Source organism: Scomber scombrus, chromosome 10, assembly GCF_963691925.1.
Source record: "Scomber scombrus chromosome 10, fScoSco1.1, whole genome shotgun sequence".
In the NCBI taxonomy this organism is placed as follows: Eukaryota; Metazoa; Chordata; class Actinopteri; order Scombriformes; family Scombridae; genus Scomber; species Scomber scombrus.
Genome location: NC_084979.1, coordinates 16,139,871 through 16,162,887, shown reverse-complemented (window position 1 = coordinate 16,162,887; position 23,017 = coordinate 16,139,871). Strand labels below are relative to the sequence as shown.

Sequence of the window (23,017 nt, the reverse complement as noted above, 5' to 3'; positions counted from 1 at the left end):
TTCTCCTGTCCTTTTTAAAATGAATCTTGTTGACTTTGTTGCTGGCTTCTTGGCAACAAGTAAACAAGGTTCTTCTTCCTGTGAGCCTCTTTGGTCTGATCACCGGCTTACATGATTTGCCACCACAGCATGACGTCAGGTTGCATTTCAGCAAAAGTCAATTCTGATTAAACTTCTTGCTGGATGGATGCTCCTTTTTTTTCTGAACCCTATGGCCTATACTCCTGCAGCCTTAACGCACTACCTTCATTCAAATGAATGGGAGGACTGCTGTTTTTCCCGCATTGCAGGATTTGGTGTGAATGCAGCCTTAGTCTGACAGTCAAAAAGAAACGTGATTGCAATGATACACTAGCCTCATGCTCTCTTATGATTTCAGTCACATCCCAGCCCCCTTGTGGTGTGCACCCCCCACCCCCCAACACCTCTCTGCCTGCCAACTACGTAGGGAGGCAAGTCATCCAGGGCGAGAGAGGGCTCAGTCCCTGCAGAGAATCACAATGAGACCTTCAGCGCTGTCCTTCCCAGAGCATTGCTGCAGTACAGTAACAACAACCTCCTGACTGGAATGATTATTGTGGTCTCTTTGTCTTTCTTAATGTGTAACATTTTTGACCACTTGCTTAAATGGAAGCATTACCCTTTTATACATTTCTTTCTTCTTTATGAGAGAAAATGTTATCTGCGGTTTTCAGACCCCCCCCCCCCCCACGAAAACAGACTGTTCTGTCAGTTATTAATATGTACAAGGAAATAAAGGTTATTTTTCAATGCCGTGAGCAGAAAATCAAAATTCCATTCACCTCCATGTATTTGGGTGGAGCCAAAAATGCAATGTCAAAACTTGCATGAATACCAAATCTACCGCACAGCAAATCACTAGTGGTAAGTGAGAAAATACATTTTATTCATTAAAAAAAAATGTATTTGGGCAAACCTACCCTGTATGATACATTTGAAATAAGTGACACATTCAGTGTTGACAGACTAATGTGTCACTTAGCAGGTAGAGCTCCATTTCACCCAGGTTTTTCTGAGTGAGGCTGAGTTAAACATGTCAGCAGTGTCAGACTGCTGATGGGTCATGAGCATTTGAGCGTTGCTGTGGAGCTGCTAGCCTGTGGTGCACCTCAACAATCTGTGCTGACTTACTGCCCAGAACTACCACGCTCTGCAGTTTCCCATGGGTCAGACGGTGATTGAATGCCCAGTTATTTCTGTGCCTTGACACATGAAAGAGCCTCTGTGGTAAAAGTTGAAAAACACCTTCAGAGTAATAAAAAAGCAGAAAGAAATGAGATGTCCGTAAGAAGAGAGGAAACAACAAACAAACCCAGTACTAAAAGGCACCAGTGTTGGTTGTAAACTTGTACAGGAGGTTATTTTTTTCTGAATAGAGTGTGCTTGTTGGTCCTTTTGATACAAAAACATCATTGTAAACTTGGGTTGACCCTTGCTTGTTGTTTTGCCCCCCTAAGTTAAGATTTATTTTGCTTTAAGCTGGAAATTTCCTGTGTAGCTTTTGGACAGGAGAGAATGATTGTTGAAATATTCTTAAGAAAGTAACTATATTACTTTATACAATTACATCATACAAGCACTGGATGATGCATTAAAAACATTCACTTTCATGCTGGCATTTCTTTTAAGGGTTGCTAGAGAATTGCATTTCTTTCTATATGCTTATAATTCAGAAACGTGTCTAGCACTCAGTTGTTTTCGTGATGACACATCAACTTTTCTCTGCTCTTTTTTTTCAGCTCCCAAAGCTGACGACCAGCCCAAGACTTGCAGCTCGAAGCAGTTTGTATGTAAGGATCAGGTGACCTGTATTTCCAAAGGCTGGCGCTGTGATGGGGAGAAGGACTGTCCAGATGGTTCAGACGAATCAGCAGATATCTGTAAGTATGCCGACATGAAAGTAGCCACTAAAAATGCCTCTCAGCAGGCTTGTGTCCTCACCTCTCATGTCCTCTTCAATCTGTTGTGCTTGAGGGCGACGAGGATTAACGCTGGTTTTACTCGGCTTTGTTTTCTTGAGTATCCTATGTTGCAATTCAAGCTTTTTTTTAAACACTGAATCATTTTTTTATACCTCACCTCGTCACAGTCTCTGCTTATAAATGGCTTTGAAGAGACAACAGCACAATGTTCAGACAGTTTAATTTGGGGCTGAATAAGAGGGTAGGTTATGCCCTTTCTACGAAGGACACAGGCTCACAGTGTGTACTGTGGCTGCTCCGCTGAATTATAGCTCTAATTATGCGGCTGTGTTTAGTCTGAATGTTCAGGGATATGTCTGCTCTTGTCTGGACTCATGCGGGATCTGTGCTGTCCCTGAGAGTTTTGTCCCAGCCACTCACATCTGTCAGCCTCTCCGTCCTGCCACTCCATCCATAAAAGCCTCCGCTCTGTTTATACGCAGGCGTTAATGGTGATTTTACTGTCTGCATGTGCCACACCTTACGTCTGTCATGCCACAAACATTCTCACACTAGTCTGGCACGCAGAGACAAGCAGCTGACACCCAGCATTAATGGTCTTGTTATTGTGGGTGAAAACACTGTTAAATATCAACACATAGAATTAGAGATTAAAATTGTGAGATAGCTGAGGGTAGTGTGTTGTATTATGATGCTGTGGTCATAGGCACATAAAACATGAACTGTGGGTGTTGAAATGGAGAACGTTAAAATTAGTTGGACTCCCCTCCCACAGACAGGTTAAGTAATCTCCTCCATGCTCACAGTTTTGCTATATAAAATATCCAGTCTTTGAAACAATTTGGTTTGAGGCTGAACTGTCAAATGTTTTCTGAGCTCACATGTGTCATTTGAAGATAAACCCAAAGGTCCAACAGAAAGCTCTCTCATCAACTTCCTCCATCATTCCCCTTTTATTTATGGATTCACACAGATTGTATGGTGAGAGCCGACTGCTAACTCTTTATTTATGAATTGTGCAGTGGATTTAGCTGATGCTTAAGTTTTTTTTTTTAGAAAGGAAGCAAATGATCAATTGTAGCTTTTCAAATAACAGCAATCACAAAACATGAGCAATTTTATTAAAGTGTGACCCACGTAATTTACTCGAACAAGCAGTGGCTGGTCAATTTCTTCCCTTTTCTACTAAGCAATTGAACTGAGTGAATTTTCCATAGCACTTATGTAATTTGGTGACACAGACAATGGTGTGATTCATCTTCTGCGTGGAGAGATGGAGAGCAGTGTTTCACCAGAACATCAAGATATGTTCTGCTCAATTACCCGCTTCTCATGGGCTATACTCTGCCTGTCGCTTTACTTTAAGTCTCTTCTCCATTCATGTGAGTTTCTGAGACAGTCATAATAAATATCTGTTACTGCATTTAATACACTTTTTGTCCGTACAGTACTATGTGTTTGCAGTTCAGTCAAAGGCGAGGCGCAAGTTTTGGTTTCCCAGTGAAAGGCAGCCAGACTGTGATTTTATCTACAGTCGTTTAGTTGATCTGTCCATTAAATGTGAGTAGTGTTTGGAATAGAAGACTGCAGATAAAGCTACGGAGTAAATGGGCCTGAGCCAGTATAGATGGAGACAGGAGAGTTTGGAGGAGTATGGCTCTGAAGGTTATTTAAAAAACTTGCTATGACTCAGAGGAATGGAAAAGTATTTTCCTTTTTATCCCAGCTTTTCCATTTGAGGGGTGCAACAGTTTGCAGGTCATCTGCCTGGTTTCTCCCCTACTGGGACGCATCATGAGAGAGCAGGATGCTGTAAATATAGCTTCTCCCAACTGACCTGTTATTGAAATGGTAAATATAAACGCAGGCCAAATGTTGATCTATCTATGGGGACTGAATTCTTGATCAACCAGGGAAGTTTTGTGTTGATGCAATTTAAGTTCAAGGTATCACCGCTTTCTATTATCAGCCGCAAAGTTTACAGAAGCAGTTTAACTTTCTCTTTGAAACTTAGTTTTTGAAAGTCTGTGAATTCAAAGAAAAAAATTCCCTGCTTTTGTTCCAACAGGCCCTCTGACCACAGTCTAGTTTTGTGTGTTAATGTTGAGGGGAATTAGAGTGTTGCGTGCTACTATAATTATGACATTATCTCCAGTTCAAGTTAATTACTAACTACAGACTTTAGGAAGAGTACTCAAAGAGATTTCACAAGGCAAAGATGTTTTTCCTCCTCTTTTCTTCCTTTCTTCTCTTCTATTCTTCCACTCTGTCCCTGCTGTGGCTGCTGGTGGCTCTTGGTGCGAGATTGCCCCACAGTCTGGCCATCCTGTAAATCAGAGACTTTGACAGTACAGACAGTGCTTGCAGCCAACATGGAGCTTTGTTATTTCTTAAATAGGTTAGTATATCACTTGAAAATGGCACTTGCGAAAAGTGAAAATGAGAATCTGCCTGTATTATTCCACTCATCTTCAAGCACGACTGTTAAGTGAAAAACCACATGACTAAAACTGATTTGGCTGAAGCACTAGTTCTACTTCTGGTAAATGCCACCTGTTTGGTTTACGATGACCATGAATCCACTAGCTGTCAGAGTGGTGGACGCTGTAAACGTGTGCTTTTGTCTCATGAGGTTCTTTGATCTACACCTCAGCTACCCATGCTGGAAGAAAGTGTACTCCTCAGTATCATACTGTCTGGAGGCCTAATTGCCTGTCATTTCCAAACCATTCATCTGGGCTATAATTATGTTGAGCAGCTAAAGACAGACTTCTGCCACAGTAGTGGGGTTATAACATGACATCACATGAGGAGTTGACATGCTGTGGTTGAGGTGGCAATTGATGGCAGGGGTCAATGTTGCATGTTAACATCCATAGCCAGTGTTGTTGTTGGCTATAAAAGGGGCACTGAAGCTCAGTGATTGGGAGGTGGATGTGTGTGTGCGTGTGTGCACATGGATTTGCATGAGTTGTCGTCATGAATGAATTGGAGAGGGTATGGGCATGTTGCCAGTTGTAGAACCATCATGGCCCTCAGCCCCCTGTGTGTACCTCCCTCTTATAGCCCCTAGTTCACATTGAGATAGCCATCAGCAGGCTGCCTGTGCAGGCCCCTGTCATACTCTCCCAGGGACTGCACTGACTCCCCTTCACTTCATGTCTTCAATTGGTTTCAGACAAGCTGTTTCACCTCAATTACATACAGGCTTAGGGCTCAGGAAGTGGTTGACAAGTGCCCCCCGGGGCAGGAGTTTATGTTCTGTATTTCTCAACGACAGTGCTCAGACAGTGCAGGACTGCTGCTTTTTAATGCTCTTATAGGTAGTTGTATGTTGTCAAAGCTTTGGGTTCTTCATGATGTCCATGCATGGCTTTCCATCGCAGTTGAGCAGGTTTTACAAAAGAGACTGACAGTTCACAGAAGTCCACACAGGACAGATGTGTGCGCCAAACAGAGGTGGATTAACGCACTTTGGTTGTTTTTTGAGAGTGAGTATGGTGTGTTCATTAACCATCCAGTTGTGTTTATGTGTATAAAGCCCTATGGAAGGTATTTTTTCTTGAAATAAAATAAAAAGGTTTATCTGTAATGGGGGTTAATATCTAAAGAAAATAAAATCCATTGAGACATAATGCACTATAAGGTTCTCTGTTGCTCAGCAGTATTTCTGCTGTTTTTCACCATTATGATGTCAGCAAAAAGCTTTTTTAATTTTCTTCTCTTCAGCTCTTTATGTGTCTGCTTAGCTATGGAGAGACTGAGACTTTTGTAATGCCTTCCATCTACTATAGAGATGAGATAATGGCTTTTAAGCATATTAGTAGTTGAACAACCATGGCTTTAATTGTCAAACCATTCTAGCGACTATTTTTTTCTTTATGCTGTTGTTAAAATGAAAAGTGCTGTATCACAATTTTCATTCCCTTTCACAGCTCTGTTGGAACAATTGCGGTAAAAACACTGACTGCCGGTCTGTATCCCCAAGTCTGTATGCAATTATGATTCTTGCGTGAACCACATTCATTGTGGTTTAGCCAGCGAATGGGAACAGATGTTTGAATAAGCCCAAGCATGTAAGCACTTTCTCCATCATGAGAAGCGCTTGCCATGAAGGAATCCCTTTCAACATCAAAAAACCTCATGCAACAATTGTCTGCCCCGTAATTCTCTTAGACTTTTTAGCCCCTGATTTAGCATGAAAATGTCCTCAAGAGGACTTCCAGGCAGGGGGCGAAATGCATCTCAATCATGCAAATACACTGCCTTTCTTCTCCCATGCTCTGGTATCCACTTTAATTCAGGGAGAGAAAATGAGTTGAAAGTTAACATTTGCAAACAACAAGCCACCCTCTCCACTTGCACTGTCAAGTCGTCATTAAAGTCCATAGGCTAGTAGTAGTGGTACACACATACACACACAAATTCATTTGTTGTCCTTGTTGATGCTAGAAAAGTAATTTTGAGGGGATATATGTTGGAATGTTGTTTCATAATGAAACTGAGGGACCCTTGGCTGAAGAGGCTAAAGGTATTTAATGTAACAATGGCCAAATCTGGACCTTCAAATCCAGACACACACTCCTTTTCATTAAATCTGCATGTGTAACTTCCAGTAAACATGATTTCATGTAATATGCTTTCAACCGGACCGTTTGTGCTGCCACTCAGGAAACTGCTTCAAAGAGTTTGTCTGATGTGACAGTACTGACATGATAAAGTGGTGAAAGCACCTCCCAACACACAACGACACATACCATGTCCCTCGGCCCACACACACTCTGACCCATGTTGGTGGGTGCTGTGGCCTGGGGCCGAGCCGGTAGGGAGGTCTGATGGGAAGATTGAGTTATCATCTCGGTGCAGCTGCCTCAGGCAGCCGTGGGCCACACAACAAGGTTATCTGTCCATCTCTTGCCCTTGAGCCCCCTCTGGACGCTCGCCAGCCTGGTCCTTTGTCCAGCCCATCAGACTGTCATGCCTCAGCAGCCTCTCCAAGACGACCAAGGAAGAACTGGCCGAGGAGGTGGCGGGACGGGGTGGAGGCATACTGCGATGGGGAGAAGGGATGATCCGACAGAAAAAGGCTTTGTGTAAGAGAAAATGAGCAGATTAGCATTTAGGCTGAGAAGGAAAATAGAAATGTTTTTTGTAAAGTTTTGATCCTCTTTCTATACAAACAGCCTCTTACAGTAAAGTTGGGAGGAGGGATCCTTTCATAGCCTATAATCAGAATCATGTAGCTGACGCTGTACTTGCAGGGGGCACCAGGGAGGGGCAGGAGGGTCTGTAGTAGCAATGGTTGACACACTGCTTCCACAGAGGAAGGAGCAAAGCCCTGCAAATCCCTCTGGTCTGTGGCCCTGAGCCCTCCTCAGCTTCACCAGCCTATCAACAGACAGAGAACACAGTACTTTCTCACGCCACACAGGCACCACTTCCCTTTCTCTACTGTCTCCTCCACCCTCTGTCTCCCTCTCTCCGTATTTCTTTCTTTCTTTCTTTCTTTCTTTCTTTCTTTCTTTCTTTCTTTCTTTCTTTCTTTCTTTCTTTCTTTCTTTCTTTCTTTCTTTCTTTCTTTCTTTCTTTCTTTCTTATGTCCTCCTGTCTTCCTATCTGTCTGTCTGTCAAAACAGGCAGAGAAGCTAGACTCTTGTCTTCCCCCTTGGTTGCAGATGGGCTCTTGCTTTGTTTTTGCTAGCTGTCTCTTTGTATGTTACTTTGGGGAAATGTTCGACAGTGCATTTTATAACCAGTTAGACAATAGTTAGGTGATATTTGAAGGAAGAGAGCATACTGTATCACTCTGTGGCAGAACATGTAACTGACTAAAATGTTTGAACAAACAGGTGCACAGATTTAATAGATTTGTATTGCTGTTGAGTAGTAATACTCCTCTCAAGCTCTATCTTTGCCAAACTACTCCTGTAACATTGTGTCATCCATATGCTCAGTATGTTGCAAACACTCAACTTTAATTTTGAAATGTCAAGTACCCAATTTCTGGCAGGGCTTCAAGAGGGGTGACATTGGGACACGAAGGCAATGTATTTAATCCTGTTTTGGTTGAACGATGACTCCTTGGAATACATTGGCAGCAGAGCGGTGGATTATTCTACATGTTTTATCAGATATAATTCTATGGATGCTTTGATACTTCATCCACTTTAAAGCTTGTAAACTTTTTGAAGCCACCTTTCAAGCCTGTATGAAAGATGGATTGCAATATGCTCCTTTCTGCAGTCAGTCAGAGGCTGCCATGGAACCCGAAGAGCAGGAATAAAGGCAGGCGTTTATGCTAAGAACAATTTAAGGTCATTGCATAACTATGGAAACAGGGGTGGGGGATGGTGCGATGCAGAGGTTGAGGTGTTGCAGGGAAACAGTGTCTATCTTCCCTGTCACACAACTCTCATGCCTGCTGTCGGCCAAACAATCTAAGTGGAACCCATAACTGTGAAACACTCTGTGTTTGGGGAATTATTCGAAGGTGACACAAGTAGTGATGCATTACCTTAATCTACACTATAAAAAGAAAATATTATACATTTCCCCTGAGCACAAAGTCATATTTTACTCAAAAGACTGCATGCTGCAATAAGAATTTCAATAAAGCTGATCATAAGTTCTGGATGATGACTCGTAGTTTAAAAGTTTTAATCATGATGAATCCCAGAACTCTTTTCTTTAATATGTGATTTATATAAGAAAGTAAGAGATAGAGAACACACAGATGATTGGAGAAAAGTTTTAACAATTTGGATCCATTAGGATGCAGCTAGGATATGCTAATATCACTGTTAGCTGATCACATAGTTTAGTGCAATAATGTAATTATCCTCACTCTGCCCTCTAATATTTGCGAGGGTTGTAATTTTCCCTCTTTTTCTTTGTCTGTCATCCACTGCGCTGCCAAGTATCTTATATTGTTCTCACATGCAGTTTCATGTCTCCAAGGCAGCTGAACTTACTTAATGATCTTTGTGAACCCCAAGTGAAATAACAATTATTCTAAATTATTGTAAAATTAATGCCCTTTGATAATTGTATCCCTTTAGTCCTATAGCAAATTCTATAACACATTCTAATGATAATGTAGGGCAAATAATGCCTATTGTTTTTATCAACAGAGCGTTCCTGATTGTGTCATTCCAACATGTAAAATATCCAATTTAGAAACAGATTAGCTTCACATGTATTCAGTTCGCTTTGTGGTACCTTACTTGAGGAGTCGCCTGCAGTGAAGAATATGAATTGGTCTTAAAAAGGTACCTGTAAATAAATGGAAGTGGTGTCACATGTCTTTGTTGTGGCCCCTTACAGATGGAAATCATTAACATTTTATAATCTTATCTATGTTTTATAGAACTTTTAAACAGAGTTACAAAGCATTTTACAATGAGTGAAAATAACAGCCGAAACTACACAGGGATGGAAGGAAATGTAAGCCACAGGGTGGCAGATCTTATCTTTTCCTCTCAGACACATTCTAGGAGCTGCATTTTTTTAATAAGCTGAGAGCAAAGAGGCACTTTTGATTCAAGGCAAGAGCATTGGAATTTGCTCTTTTTAAATGTGTTAACAAAAGCATGATGACCTAATCCACACTGCTAAATGATTAAGTGTATTTAATTTAGGAAATGTTCTTCTTAAAGAAAGATAGAAGAAGTCTTAAAGCGTAAACATTAAAAAGGGCTGTGCAATGACAGAGCACCTGATCAAGGGCAGACATTTCCATGGTTCGATTTCTGATTTCATGCTTCTGTTTTAGTGTTACATGTATTTGCCACTAAATAAAGACAATAGTTATAGTTGTGCTGGCGAAACAAATGCTACAAAAGCATAAAGTGGAGGCCAAAACTTTACACTGTAATGCAAGTTAAGGGTTAAGATAAAGTTGTCTCTGTTAACTGTAAACACACTGAGGCTGATTTGCAAGACAGGGTATAAATTAAACCAGAAAATTATATGATATGTTAGAAACTGTTTTTCTGAAACATAAATATGAATCAGTTAGTTTTTCACTGAAGAGTTCTGGACTTGAGTTAAACAATATAATTTCATCTACCTTTGTTAGTATTTTCTAGTAAGATAATATGTGCATGATCGTGCCCAATTAAACTGAAATGGATCACAAAAAGCTCATATGTTGGTGGACTACATGGACTAAATATAGTTGATGGCAACAGGAAAAAGATTGTATTCTTTAAAAAACATATAGTACCACACTACCCAATCACAGAATTTGTACATTTAATTACATAATGATATGTTAATCAAAAGCAACCCAACACAAACATTTTGCATTTCTAACATCCTGTTGGTCTCGATCTTCTGTTGGTTCAGTAGTAACGCGGTTCCACATGACTGTGAAGGACTGCTGTTGGAATAATGACAAAATATGACAATATAGTAAAGCTATAATGATTAGTCAACTAATTGATTAGGCGACCGACAGAAAATTAATATGCAGCTATTTTGATTATTCGAAAAATTGTTTTGTTTTTTAAGCTAAACATTTACAGGTTGCAGCTTCTTGAATGTGACAAAGCTTTTCTGTGTCATACATGACTGGAAACTGAATGTCTTTAGATTTTGGACAATGTATCAGAAAACAAAAAAACAGCATGTGTGCTAAGAAATTGTAATGAGCATTTTTCACTATTTTCTGAAATTTTATACAAAACAATCAAGTAAATAATTGTCAAATTAATAAATAAAATACTTGTTAGTTGCAACCCTGCAATACAGCATCTTGTTTTATAACTCAATGATCTAATGTGGCTTTAAAAATGAGCCTTCATTAGTAAAATGAAAATTTCACTATGCTCTCCCTTTTCAAGCTGAGCATATAAAGAAGAATTGAAAGATAAATTCAAATTTTTACATTTCTGTCTTACAATCATAGTCACATGCCCACATGCACATTGAAGCTGTTTACTACTCTTAATACTGGCAGTAAAGACATCCCTTCCTAACAAGACTCCAAATGTGAATGATGGGGGACACTATTCACATTCCTTGTTCAAAATAAAAATGACTTACATGAGTTACATGTCTTGAAAAAAATCCTGGACAGTGATGGAAGAATAGTAACACAAAAAGAGTTTTGTAATGAAAACACTGTAATTTTGGAAGATTCAGCTTCATGCTGACGCCTCATATCACCTGAAATTTAGAGATCATTTTTATATAGAATGAGGACTGTGGATTTTGTCTCCGATCGCCTACACTGGAATTGTGTTAGAAAGGGATTTCTTCACGGCCTGAATGAAAACTGTTTCAGTACCTATGGGCATGTGAGTATTGTTTTGAGACAGACTTGACAAAATGTGGAAATGTGGCTTCCCTGAGAGATGATGCAGGAAATGGCTACTGCCAGTGTGAGGGGAGTTTATTGTAATACAACTGCCAACAACTTCCCAAAGTGGAGCAGGGAGTACAGGGTTCATCTCCATTGTCCCCCCTGCAAAGTTATTTAATCCTCCATATTGTCCTTTTTTATTTAGTTTTCTTCTGCTGTTCCTATTCAGCTCCTGCCAAGGTATTACTATGTTGTGGAACTCCAACAATTCTTTCCAGTTCTTGTGTATTGCTGGCAGATGTACGTGTGTCTCCAAAAAGGTATTCTCTTGCTGTGAACAGTGGAAAGGTTTAGTAGAGGTGTGTGTGATTGAAAGTAGAGTTGATGTAGTTCTGTCTTCAGTGTCTTAGTGGCTGCAGTGCGAATCAAACCAGAACACATCAGTTTTTGTTAAATGTCACTCACGCATGCATAGTTGCACAGATTTTTGCAGCATATATCACTGAGTTGATTTTCACTAAAACCTGTCTTTTATACTCCGTGAAGACTAACGGCGTATCCTTGGCAGGGGTTTTATTTCCAGTCTGCATGACAGTTTATTCCTGGTATTGCAATTTAGGTAGAAATTCACAGGTTGGCAGTTTATTGAATGTAAATCAGGCTGGCTTAGGGGCCGAAGCTGTAGGAGAGCTGCTAATATGCTAGCATCTCCCAGATGGGAGAGCTGCTCTCCCTCTCCCTAATCCAGATGTATTAGAAGCTAATTCTCTGTTTGAATGTGGCACATTTTCCACGCAGGTTGCTGTATTGGGATCAGCTTGTATCATCATGGAAGCTCTGAGCACTTTAAGGCATTTGTTTTAACTGTGTTACATTTTTGTTGTATGTATGGTTAGTAATCTCTTGGATGGGAGACTCAGAAGGAATGTTGATTTTCTTCAGGGAATGCCGGCATGCTGGGAAATGTAATCTCATATAATTCTTTATGCATATTCACACTTTGATCTATACAATTGTGTCTTGTAAGAATTCATATTTTATCCAAGCTATAAAGAGAGATGTATTTTTACTTCCCTCTAAGACCTGCTGAGTTTTCACATTTTAGTTGGATGTACATGACACAAAGAGATGTGTAACATGTTGTATGTCAAATCAAATCAAGTAAAGCTGCCACAATAACACATTTGTCTCAAAGGTTTTTAAAGCTCCACATGGATAAAATCAGAAAAAACAGGTCAAATAAACTGCATTTTGGCTGCATCAGCTGCTTAATATTCATACACCAAAGACTGAGATTCTGAAGATGGCATTCGAAGCAGGTTTGTTACTAAGGCTACACATATTCAGATGCAGTTCTCTCAAAGGCTCTCCCAGCACCGTACATAACCCGCAGAACACCACAGATCGTTTCCTGTGAAGGAGGTGAACTTTATTTTCTCTGCTCTTGTGTTTTTCTAAAATGGGTCAGCAGATGTTAGAGAGACAGAAAGAGAGAGGAGGAGGTGAGGGAGTTTGGAGGAGGAGGAAGAAGAGGAAGAAGGAAAAACAGCCAAAGCAAACTGCTTGCTCTGCAGTGTGGGCTGAGAGGAGAGATAGAGAGAAGAGTGGGAGACAGTGAGGCAAACAGACAGCATCTACTGTATGTTCTGGTCTAATACTAGCAAAAACAAATCCTTGCTTTTTATGTACCAGAGCTCACATTCTGTCCTCCAGACCCCTTTAGATTCAATATGCCTTCATCAGTTTTTACTTTTGTAATTTTCCAATGTTTTCCCTTCAGTAAATGATCACCTTTGCATACCACATTTCATGATGTTACTTTACCATACTGTACATATTGAAGGAATACAGAGAATTTCTGTGTGCACATAATGCAGCATGCGCATAACATTTGACTCTTTGTCTGAAACATTTACTTTGTCATGTGCTGAAAATTGATGGTGATTATAATAACACAAGGATGTAGGAAACTAAAATGGCTTGCTTTTTAATGCTGATTGATTATAATACACTCCCCACAACAAAGGGGGACATTTTTTGAAAAACCTGAAGCCTGCAGTTAGTATATAAGTAAAATCAAGTTTATAGTAAGTATGGGCTCTGATGAAGATCGACATCAAATTGACCTCAGGTTCTGGGCATTGTAATAGGTAAACGCATTTGAAGTTGACTTCTTCCTGGGAAGTGAAACACTCAAATAGATTAAGCATTTGCTCTCTTCTAATACCTCATTTAGGGAGAAAAATTCAGTTTTTGAAGATGCCCTCCTGTTTTCCATTTTGCATAGAACCCAGCCTTTGCTCAACCGTAAAACATTGAAACTCTTTACAGCACTTACTCAAATACAAGTCTAGGAGGTCCACTTACTAAATTTCCTAACTAACTACTAAAGTTCTAGTAAGGGTGCATTGTATTATTTCTATATAAAAACTCCAGAATAGCATTTTTGTATTAATGGGTGAAATAAAACCTTCATTTATTTGTCAAGGACAATGTACAATAAAACATTCATCTTGTGCACGGAGACAAGATGTATTTCACCAGATTTAGCTACTAGCTCATTTCTATCTTCAGTCCCTGGTTGATGTTATTACCTCTCTGTTCTGGTGATAGTTGTGTTTAAAACATGCATGTTTGATGCTGTAGTGCTGTTGTATGTTACCACTCTTCATTATGACCACTGTCATTGCAAATCAAGCAGCATATATTTCACAGTCCATTCATCCTTAAACGCACAGTTTTCACTTTTTGTGTCCACCTATCGTGTATATGTTCTCTACAAGGTCAAAGCTTTGCTTGGAGTGAGGGCTCCACACCCAATACAGAGCACCCATCACTGTATACTTTAGGTATGCGCATTATGATCCATTCGTTTATTCACTTGGCTTGACTCAACATAAGAATAATGTCATAAACTAACAACTGGTTCAAGTGATGGAAGAGCTCAAATAAAGAAAGGAAGCACGTTTAAGATGTTTGAAACTTACCGTAAAAAACAATTTACCTTTATTTGAAACACAATCAAATGGTTAATGGTTAATGGTCCAGTAATGATTTGCTTAATTGAACTGGACCGATATATTAACTCAGACCGGGTTCGGGTTAGGCGCAGTTTCAATTAAACCTTTTAAAAGAACACAGTCATTTGATACAGTATGTATACCTGTGTGCTCACTCGAGTCCCAAAAACTCTTCATCAGAGCTGTCACTTTGCGGAAATATTGCACCCAAGTCGCAGTAAGACTCACCAAGCGCACTATTCCCGGACTCTGTGTCAGTCCCTGAGTCAAACATAGCATTATCCTCTGTTCTATCAAGTGGAAAAACAACAAAGCTAGTGAATCTTTTATTCTTCAGATCTGTGCTCATACTGTGTGTCTCTGCCACAGCTCAATAAAAGCTGCTCATCTGTGCGCTTTTATGCATCGTGCTTCAACATCTGCTGCTGTCAGTCGGGTCAGTTTGGTCTGTAAATACTGAAACATCGGGTCATCAGTAGTCTATCAGCTGGAGCCCGCAGCGCGTGCTTGACACCACTGTTTATAGGACGTTATAGTTGGTGGTATGGACGCTCATCATCATTATTTGTATAGTTATAGTTATTGTTCTTAGTGTGGACGACCCTTTACATACCTATAATCATATCCAGATCCAACCTCTCTCTGTATTTTACTGGTGAATAGGACACACCGGTGTATAAGACGCATCCCACTTTTCAATGAAATAAAATTGCGTTTAAGGTGTAACTTATACACCAGTTTTTATGGTAATACCTGAATTATCTGTCCACCCACTGTATACAAACAGTATATACAAATTACATTTGAGAATTACTTTTTCAAGATTGAAATTATGATCACACAAGTTATACAATGAACTAACCATGTTGAGTCAAAAGAAGGCAAGAAAATACCTGCAAGACTGCACCTGCCCACGGCTGTGTGAGAACAATGAAAAGCAAGATAAGAATGAAAATATCTATATTTAATAATATATTGATATTATACTGTAGATTCTATTGAATAGTTTGATCATGCCTCATTAAATGAAGATGCACCAAAATTGAAGTTTTTATTTAACAAGCATCAAACTAATGTTGTGTTTAGGGTTAGGGTTAGGGTTCATTCTAGCACTGTATATAAGTTATTTGTTGGTGGTTGACTCCATAAATATGTTGCTATGTCCTGCCGTTTCCTTAGATGTGTTTTGCTTGTTTTCTAGGCTCACACAACAGGGTGAACCAGTGTCCTGTCAATGAATATGGGTGCCTGGACCTGGACACGTGTATCCATATGAACAAACTGTGTGATGGAGTCCCAGACTGCTCTGATGGTTGGGACGAGGGACCTCACTGCAGAGGTAATAAACATACATAAGCATGCACACACGTATGCTAACATCCATTTTCTGCAAAACACACTCGGAACAGATAACATCATCATTTTCTCTATCTCCTCTGTCGCACAGAGACAAGAGTTTTGCCCTTTCAGATAGTGGAGCCCAGAGTTCAGACTAAACATGGTGAAGCAGCTTTTAGCTGTTATGCTGCACACAACTGGAACAAACTACCAGCAGAACTGAAATCAGCCCCAACTGTGAATATTTTTAAATCCAGGTTAAAAACACTTCTCTTCTACTGTGCTTATGATTGAGCTCTTACAAAGCACTTTAAATTTTAATCTTTCATTTGCACTCTATGTCCTTTTAATGATTTTAAAGCAAATAATTATTTTATGCTGCAATCTTATTTTTAATGCTCTATTATAGTATTTTATTTCTCTCTCTTTCTATGTTTCTGTACTTTGTTTTTATTATTTGTGTGTGTGTGTGTGTGTGTGTGTGTGTGTGTGTGTGTGTGTGTGTGTGTGTGTGTGTGTGTGTGTGTGTGTGTGTGTGTGTGTGTGTGTGTGTGTGTGTGTGTGTGTGTGTGTGTGTGTGTGTGTGTGTGTGTGTGTGTGTGTGTGTGTGTGTGTGTGTGTGTGTGTGTGTGTGTGTGTGTGATGGTACTTTTGGTAACAAATTTCAGACTTAAACCCAGTTAATTGGGGATGGCTTGTCCTATTGGGGACAAAAGATGTGTTCCCAATTGGGGAAAAAGCTGATTTTGCGGTCAGTGGTTAAGGTTAGGGTCAGGGTAAGTCTGCAGGAAATGAATGCAAGTCTATGTAAAGGTATGTATGTGTTTACTATGATTGGGTTGTATTTTTATTTCTCAAATTCCATGTTTTTTTCAATTTTTTTCTGTTAAATGTTTGTTTTATGTAAAGCACATTGAGTTGCCACTGTGTATGAAATGCGCTATATAAATAAAACTGCCTTGCCTTGCCTTGCCTTGCCTTGTGGGTCATAAATGACCAGTCAGATTCTGCTCTACAGAAAACTGCCATCTCCTTGTCTTCGCATCCAAAACTATAATCTCTATCCAGTAATCTCCTCTATCAAGTCCTTTAATGAGTTGGCCTGCTTTGGCTTGTGCGATTACAATGGAATTCCGCTTTCTGGGGAAAAAAGTCATTAATTTATCAATCAGCTTAGCTATGAGGCTGTTTCCCCCCAATCCCTGCGGGAATGATGAGCATTCAGCATGTATGCAGCTGAAGAAGAATCCCATCAAATCCTCCACTATTAATTAGAGACGATAGAAGAATGAGAGATGGAACATATTGAGTCCATAGTGTCTCTCTTTGTTGCAGCAGACAAAGGAGCAAACACAGTGGCTGTCTACAGAGGATTGTCTCAGTATTCAACAAGGCAGTCCTCAGATACAGCTGTCTCAATCTCTGCCTGTTTATAGATGCAATAACTCACGTTTAGGTACATGTGTGGTTTTAATTCCTGCTGTGCTCACCTTTGTGTCGGTCTCTCTGTTTTACTTGTGATACACTGTGTTATTCAACATCAGCATCCCTTTCCTGGAATATGATATGACTCAATCAAATATTTACGATCAACACCAACGTTTCAGTAGACCAAAGTCCTGGTACAAGAGTTGGTCTGCCAAGTCCGCAAACAATGTCTGTAATCTTGACTCACATGATCTCTTCTGTTAATTATAAAGTATTAACCAAAGCTTCTGTTGTCCATGATGGTGCCAGTAATGGTTGAATTGAGAAATCGTAGTTAGATTAGTCTTTTAACTTATTAGATTTGTTTTCAGTTACTAATAATTGCAATATAATATATGTACCTCTTATTGTCCTCTGTAAACAGTACGCCCATTAAAAGAGTTTTCTTATCAGTCTGCCTTTTATAACTTAAGACAGACTGAATGAAAAAAAAGCTTGGTGAATTAGTCAGAGCATTTAAAGAGTGATTAGGTTTGTCCATAAGGGCAGAGGCTCTGCTCTGCTTTGTTGTGCTACTAGTCATGACTGCTAAACAAGCCTTTACACAACACAGTGATGATGTCATCCAGTCACAACATGCACTGTCTGTTGAATACACAAGTTCAGCTGTCCTCAGTAAGGCAGTGGTCAACACATACCTACTGTACAAGTTCATGTGCTTGTAATGCATGCATGCACTCACATGTGACCCCTAACATACACTTACACAGTCACGTTCCTGCAAACACACACCCAAACACACCCATTAACCCACACATACACACACACCAGCAGTGTGTCCAGTACCTGGCATTGCTGTTTGTGAGCCCCTCTGTTTTCAGGGAAAGGCCTGGCCTTTCACAACCATCCTAGTGTTTGCTTGTACAAACTGCTGGGTTGTGCAAGGCTGGGCACTGATGTCTGAAAGCACACTTTGTCAGTCAGTGAGTCAAAGTTGTTGCCAAAGTTGTTGACAAGAGTGGTTAGAAAGGGGAGTGTAGCAAGGTAAGTCAGGCAGGAATTTTATCTCACAAAAATAAATGTTCTTTGCATTTTCATTCTGCGTGGCAAGATTTGATATTAGTTTTGGCGTGGTTTGAGTGTAGGAATGAAAGCAGGGAGTAACCAGGTGTACTCAGCGCTGCTGAGATGGGTGGTAAGGTTGCCACTGGAAGGTTCAGATAGAACACTTAAATCTGACTCATGATTTGTGGTTTTTACACTTTACAAAAGCCAAACCACAATAAATTAAATCAAACATGCAGATATTGTTATGCTGCCAATGGGAATAAAAATGTTGTGGAAAAAAGCCCTAAAACACTATTTTTTTCCAAAATTAAAACTATTTCAAGTATTTCACATGAGAAATATGTGTTTTGTGTGTGCTCTTCTTGGTAGATTTAGGTGGGCGGGCTTTGATGGAGAATGTGATTTCAGCTATTTCTTTACACCATCCATCCATCCATTTTGGGTTGGAGCCACTCTCAGCTGACCCTGGCCGGGTCGCCAGTCAAGCACAAGTCTAACATATAATATAGAGACAGGGAACCATTCACACTCAGATTCACACCTACCTTTACACCTTAGAGTCACCAGTTAACCTAACCTGCAATTTTCTGTTCTGTGGGAGAAACCTGGAGAAATCCCACAAAGACATGGAGAACAGGCAAACTCCACACAGAAGAGCTGCAGCCAGCTTGTGGGTTTGAACCTAGAAGCCTGTTTCTGTGAGGCGAAAGCGCAAATCAACGCAAAAACATGACCTGTCTTATATGTATAGGAGGAATTGGGTCTTGGTGCCTTGCTCAAGTACAGTCAAAGGCATTGAGAATGTTTTCGAATGTCGTTTAGTGATCCAAACTAGTGATGTACTAGTCTCAGGCTTGTTGGCCAAAACACAAAATTGAGTTGCAGACCTGTAGTTAAAAGGCCCATTTAAGTAGATAAAGCCTTTATAGACAATTGGCGGTTCTATTGTTTTTCTGTCATATAGGTGAAAGTTGAGCCTATTCATTGATCTGCAGGCCTGCATTTGTGCTTTGTCTGTCATTTTGTGGGTGATGGGGCCTCTCTAGGGGGGCAAGGCCTTAAACCTGCTTTCCTCAGAAGTGAATGATTGATAGGGAAGAGAAAATGGGGTCATGGCAGTACTCTTGAGAGCTTTTTCCTTTTCCTTGCTGTCTCAAAGGGAACCCTGATTATTGTAGTGGCCTGATGCAATTGTTTATGCATTCATTGTCATTCATGTTCCACTAACTGTGGAATGAGAATCGGTCATAGGCTACTTGAGGCTGCCTGTGGAAAGGCCACGTTTTCATCTTTATTCATGAGGGGGTCTTGACCTTAATGAGTTTATTGGCTGAAGTTAGGGTTGTCGTGCATGACCAGACCTGTTTTACTGCCAGTCTTTTGACAGTCTTTGGCCATCACTGTATGTAAAGACAATACAGTGTTGTATTTCTTAATTCGTAATGGGCTGGAGATTGGAGATTACTTTCTTAGAGGAGTTCTACCATGTGTTTGGGAATGTTTTGAACCACAGTGTTTGTTCTTTGTGTGTGTATTTGTTCATTTGTGTTTAAATTGTAAGTTTAGATATTGATGTCTGGGGCAGCATGCTGCCACTGTTTGAGTGTTTGCATATGGTTACTTTGCCCTCTTTGACTATGCAGCTGCATACAACTGCCAATAAATACACAACAAGTCTGGCTTACTGTACCCAACAGTGCAAACTGTTCATTAATGTATCATTTACCAGTAACTACTACTATAATCTATGTGATGGAATGCACCATTAAAACCAAATTGTCACAAAGCAGGTTCACAGAATGTGTGTCTTGAATAGTGCTGAATATTTATATTAAATAGACGATGATGAAATGCCATACTTGCATTAAAGTTTTGATTGACTAGCTTTGTCAATATTTTACATGCTATTATATGGAATGCTAGAATGCAAACTAATTATGTATATCAATGCAACATAAGAGAAATGTGGAGATGTACACCCAAAAGTTTTGACACCTGGTTGTTCCCATAGAGAAAACCTGACAAGGAAACATTTTCTGGACATGAAGAGAAATTAGGAAACAATTGTGGAATGAGTGGCAGCTCACACTGGCAAATTAAAATACATACATAAAGCAATATTAATTAATGCATTTAGAGAGTACTAACTTAAGCTCCAACGATAAGTCACTCAACTGAAAATTAATCTGCAGTGATTCTGAAAATCAATCATTTAAATCCTTTTTTAAACAAACCAAAGATTTTCTGGTTCCACCTTATCCAATCTTAAGATTTGCTCTGACACGTTCTTTGTTCAATGTAATTGTAATGATGAATGATAAACAATATTCTAACATTTTATAGGCTAAACAGTTTACTGAAAATGTTCAGACTAATTGATAATGAAAATAATCATTAGTTGTAGCCCTACTGCTAACAATTCAGTCCAACAAAGTATAAATCAGATAAAATGATGGAAGAGTGAAACAGTAGGTTGCTGTCAGCTGCAGGCAAAGGACAGGGACATGTACAGACTTGTTTCCAGACAGTGAAGACACAAAGGTAGGAATGTCCTGGGGATGGCCTGTCATTAACATGTCATACACTGGAATAGCCTGTTTTATAAAGTGAGTGAGTGGCTGAATTTTGACTTTCAATTACAGCCACAGGTAGGGCACAAAATTAGCCAGCTGGTGCTAAATTTTAAAAAATTTTGATGGATAGATGAGCTGATTTTTTTTTAAGGAGTGATGCTTATGAAATCACTTAGTCATGACAGTTTTGTTGTGTAACTACAGGCTATCTGGTGCCTGTCTCAGTCATCCTGTGTCACCCTGTTGAACCGGGCTGTCAGCCCCAGGATCGGATTTAGTAGAAATCGTCAACTTTCATATATTTCTTCACGGACTGATTGTGGATGAAGTCAAAGAGTAGTTCAAGAGTGTAGTACCTCTCTCTTTGTGCCTCTGTCACCTCTGTCAATGTTAATTTTCTCATTGACTCTCTTCATTATTCTAATTTCTCCTGTTCACACTAATCACCCATTTCCGTTTCTTTTTGTGCGTATGTTGTGTGGATTAGCAATTCGGCTCCAATAAGAGCTATTTGAACTGCAGAACCCGCATAAGACAGGGCCAGTTCCAAACAAATGTTCAGATTATGCACGTCAGCAGGCTCGTGTTGCAACCCTGCATTGAGGAGGTCACAACCTCAGCGGGATGCATCTGGAACTTGTTATCTTACATGCCTGATATTTTTCATCAGTGGTTTTCTTGTTTACTACCTTGAGTCATTAACTAGTGTTGAAACATGCAGTGTTACAACATCATAACTACAGTATTTATGGTTAAGAACTGAGGTTTCCTTTGATGAAATTCTAAAAAAGTCTAGTAGGCCTTTGTGGTTAACCGCTTCATAGTGTCATTTGCTGCTTCCCCTTACAGAGCTATAGCTTAGTGAAATTGAGGGTTGCCATCCATGCGATAACAGGATCAATGGCTTTTGCATGCTTGTTTAGGACTGAAGGCCTCCACTGTGTCTCTGTGTGATTTGTTTGCTTCGTTCATTAACCCCTGGTCAAACGTCTGACATGCTGCTGTTGTTTGCTTGGAACTGGAACTTCCTACCCACTCCATATCCTGAAGTCATTCACACATCCATCTCCACCTGTTTGCCATGCTTTACTCTTCTTACTCTTCATCTTCTTTTTTCTTTTCTTTTCCTTTCCTCTCCATTCCTCTGTTCTCCACTTCTTTTCTGTGTCCACTTTTCTCCCTTCCTCTCTTCCCTCTGCCATTGTATAACTACAACTGTTCTCTGAGGTTAGAACAGGCAAAAGGATTTGCATATATATATATGAGAGAGAGAGGCTACTACAGGCTCTCAAAATATGAAGGTAAAAGAAGATAATATTGCTTAAGAGCCACTTTGAAGTATTAATATAATATTTTTTATTTATGAGGGTATATATATATATATATATATATATATATATATATATATATACATTGATTATTTGGGAAAAAAAACATTTTGTTCTTGAAAAACGTTTTTTTTTAAATGGACGAACAGGATGTGATTTTGTTTATCTTTGCATGTTGATATTGCGAGGATGATATGGTAATTGTATCAGTATTATTTATTTCCACCCTGAATAGAGGTGCTCTTTCAGGGTATTTCAGCACTCAAGTTGCCTGTGGTCTCTCACAGCGTGAGGCTCTGTGAATGGATTCGATATGGGCCGCAGTGTTTGCTGGGGGACTCTTCCTTTCAGTGGGGCCACAACAAAAGGGCCATTGTGATCAGAGTGCCACAGGCTTTTTCTAATGAGGGCCCTTCACTGGTGGGATCTCTGCTCTTCATAGCTATACTATCACTAGCTACTGAATGTGTTCTCCTTCCTTGGCCTTTCACTGCTTTTGTTGGACGCTGAGGTCAATTTCATTGTGCTCGTTTTTCCTGTTCACTTATTTACAGTTATGTCTTGTAGGCGTTTACACTTGGTAAATGGTTGTATGAGAATGCCATGGCCACTGCACTGGAGGACTGAAGCATGAGAATACACACTTATCATATTTCATGTCAGCAAAAATCTTGATTCAGAGATAAAAACTTGAAGAACTGGAGAAAGAAAGTTATTTGTGTGTATGCCATAGTGACAGAGATGTTAAGAGACAAAGACAATACTGTTCATGAAAAGACTGTTCATGATGATCAAGATAATATTTGTCCCACTGCCCTCACAAGTTGATCTCTGTGGTGTCACAGTGGTTTATTGAACTCTGGGGTAGGACCCACCCAGTGTGGGTCACAAGCCTGTTCTTAGAGGATGCACTCATGAACTATGTAGGGAAATATTTAAGCCTGCATATTTTAGTGTTAAAACTCATCGAAGCTGTCTGAAATATCGTTTGTGTTGCAAAATTAGATGTGAGACA

General features: G+C 39.8%; 1 protein-coding gene across 2 annotated transcripts in view; it reads left to right on the top strand.

Annotated features, from left to right (window-relative positions):
- lrp1ab (low density lipoprotein receptor-related protein 1Ab) overlaps nucleotides 1-23,017 on the top strand; it is a 92,380-nt gene that overhangs the window by 12,641 nt on the left and 56,722 nt on the right. For both annotated transcript variants that reach the window (XM_062426677.1, XM_062426676.1), the window contains exons 2-3: nucleotides 1,761-1,901; nucleotides 15,469-15,606. In XM_062426677.1, coding sequence (XP_062282661.1) covers nucleotides 1,761-1,901; nucleotides 15,469-15,606 — 279 coding nt within the window. The remainder of the gene's footprint in view (nucleotides 1-1,760; nucleotides 1,902-15,468; nucleotides 15,607-23,017) is intronic.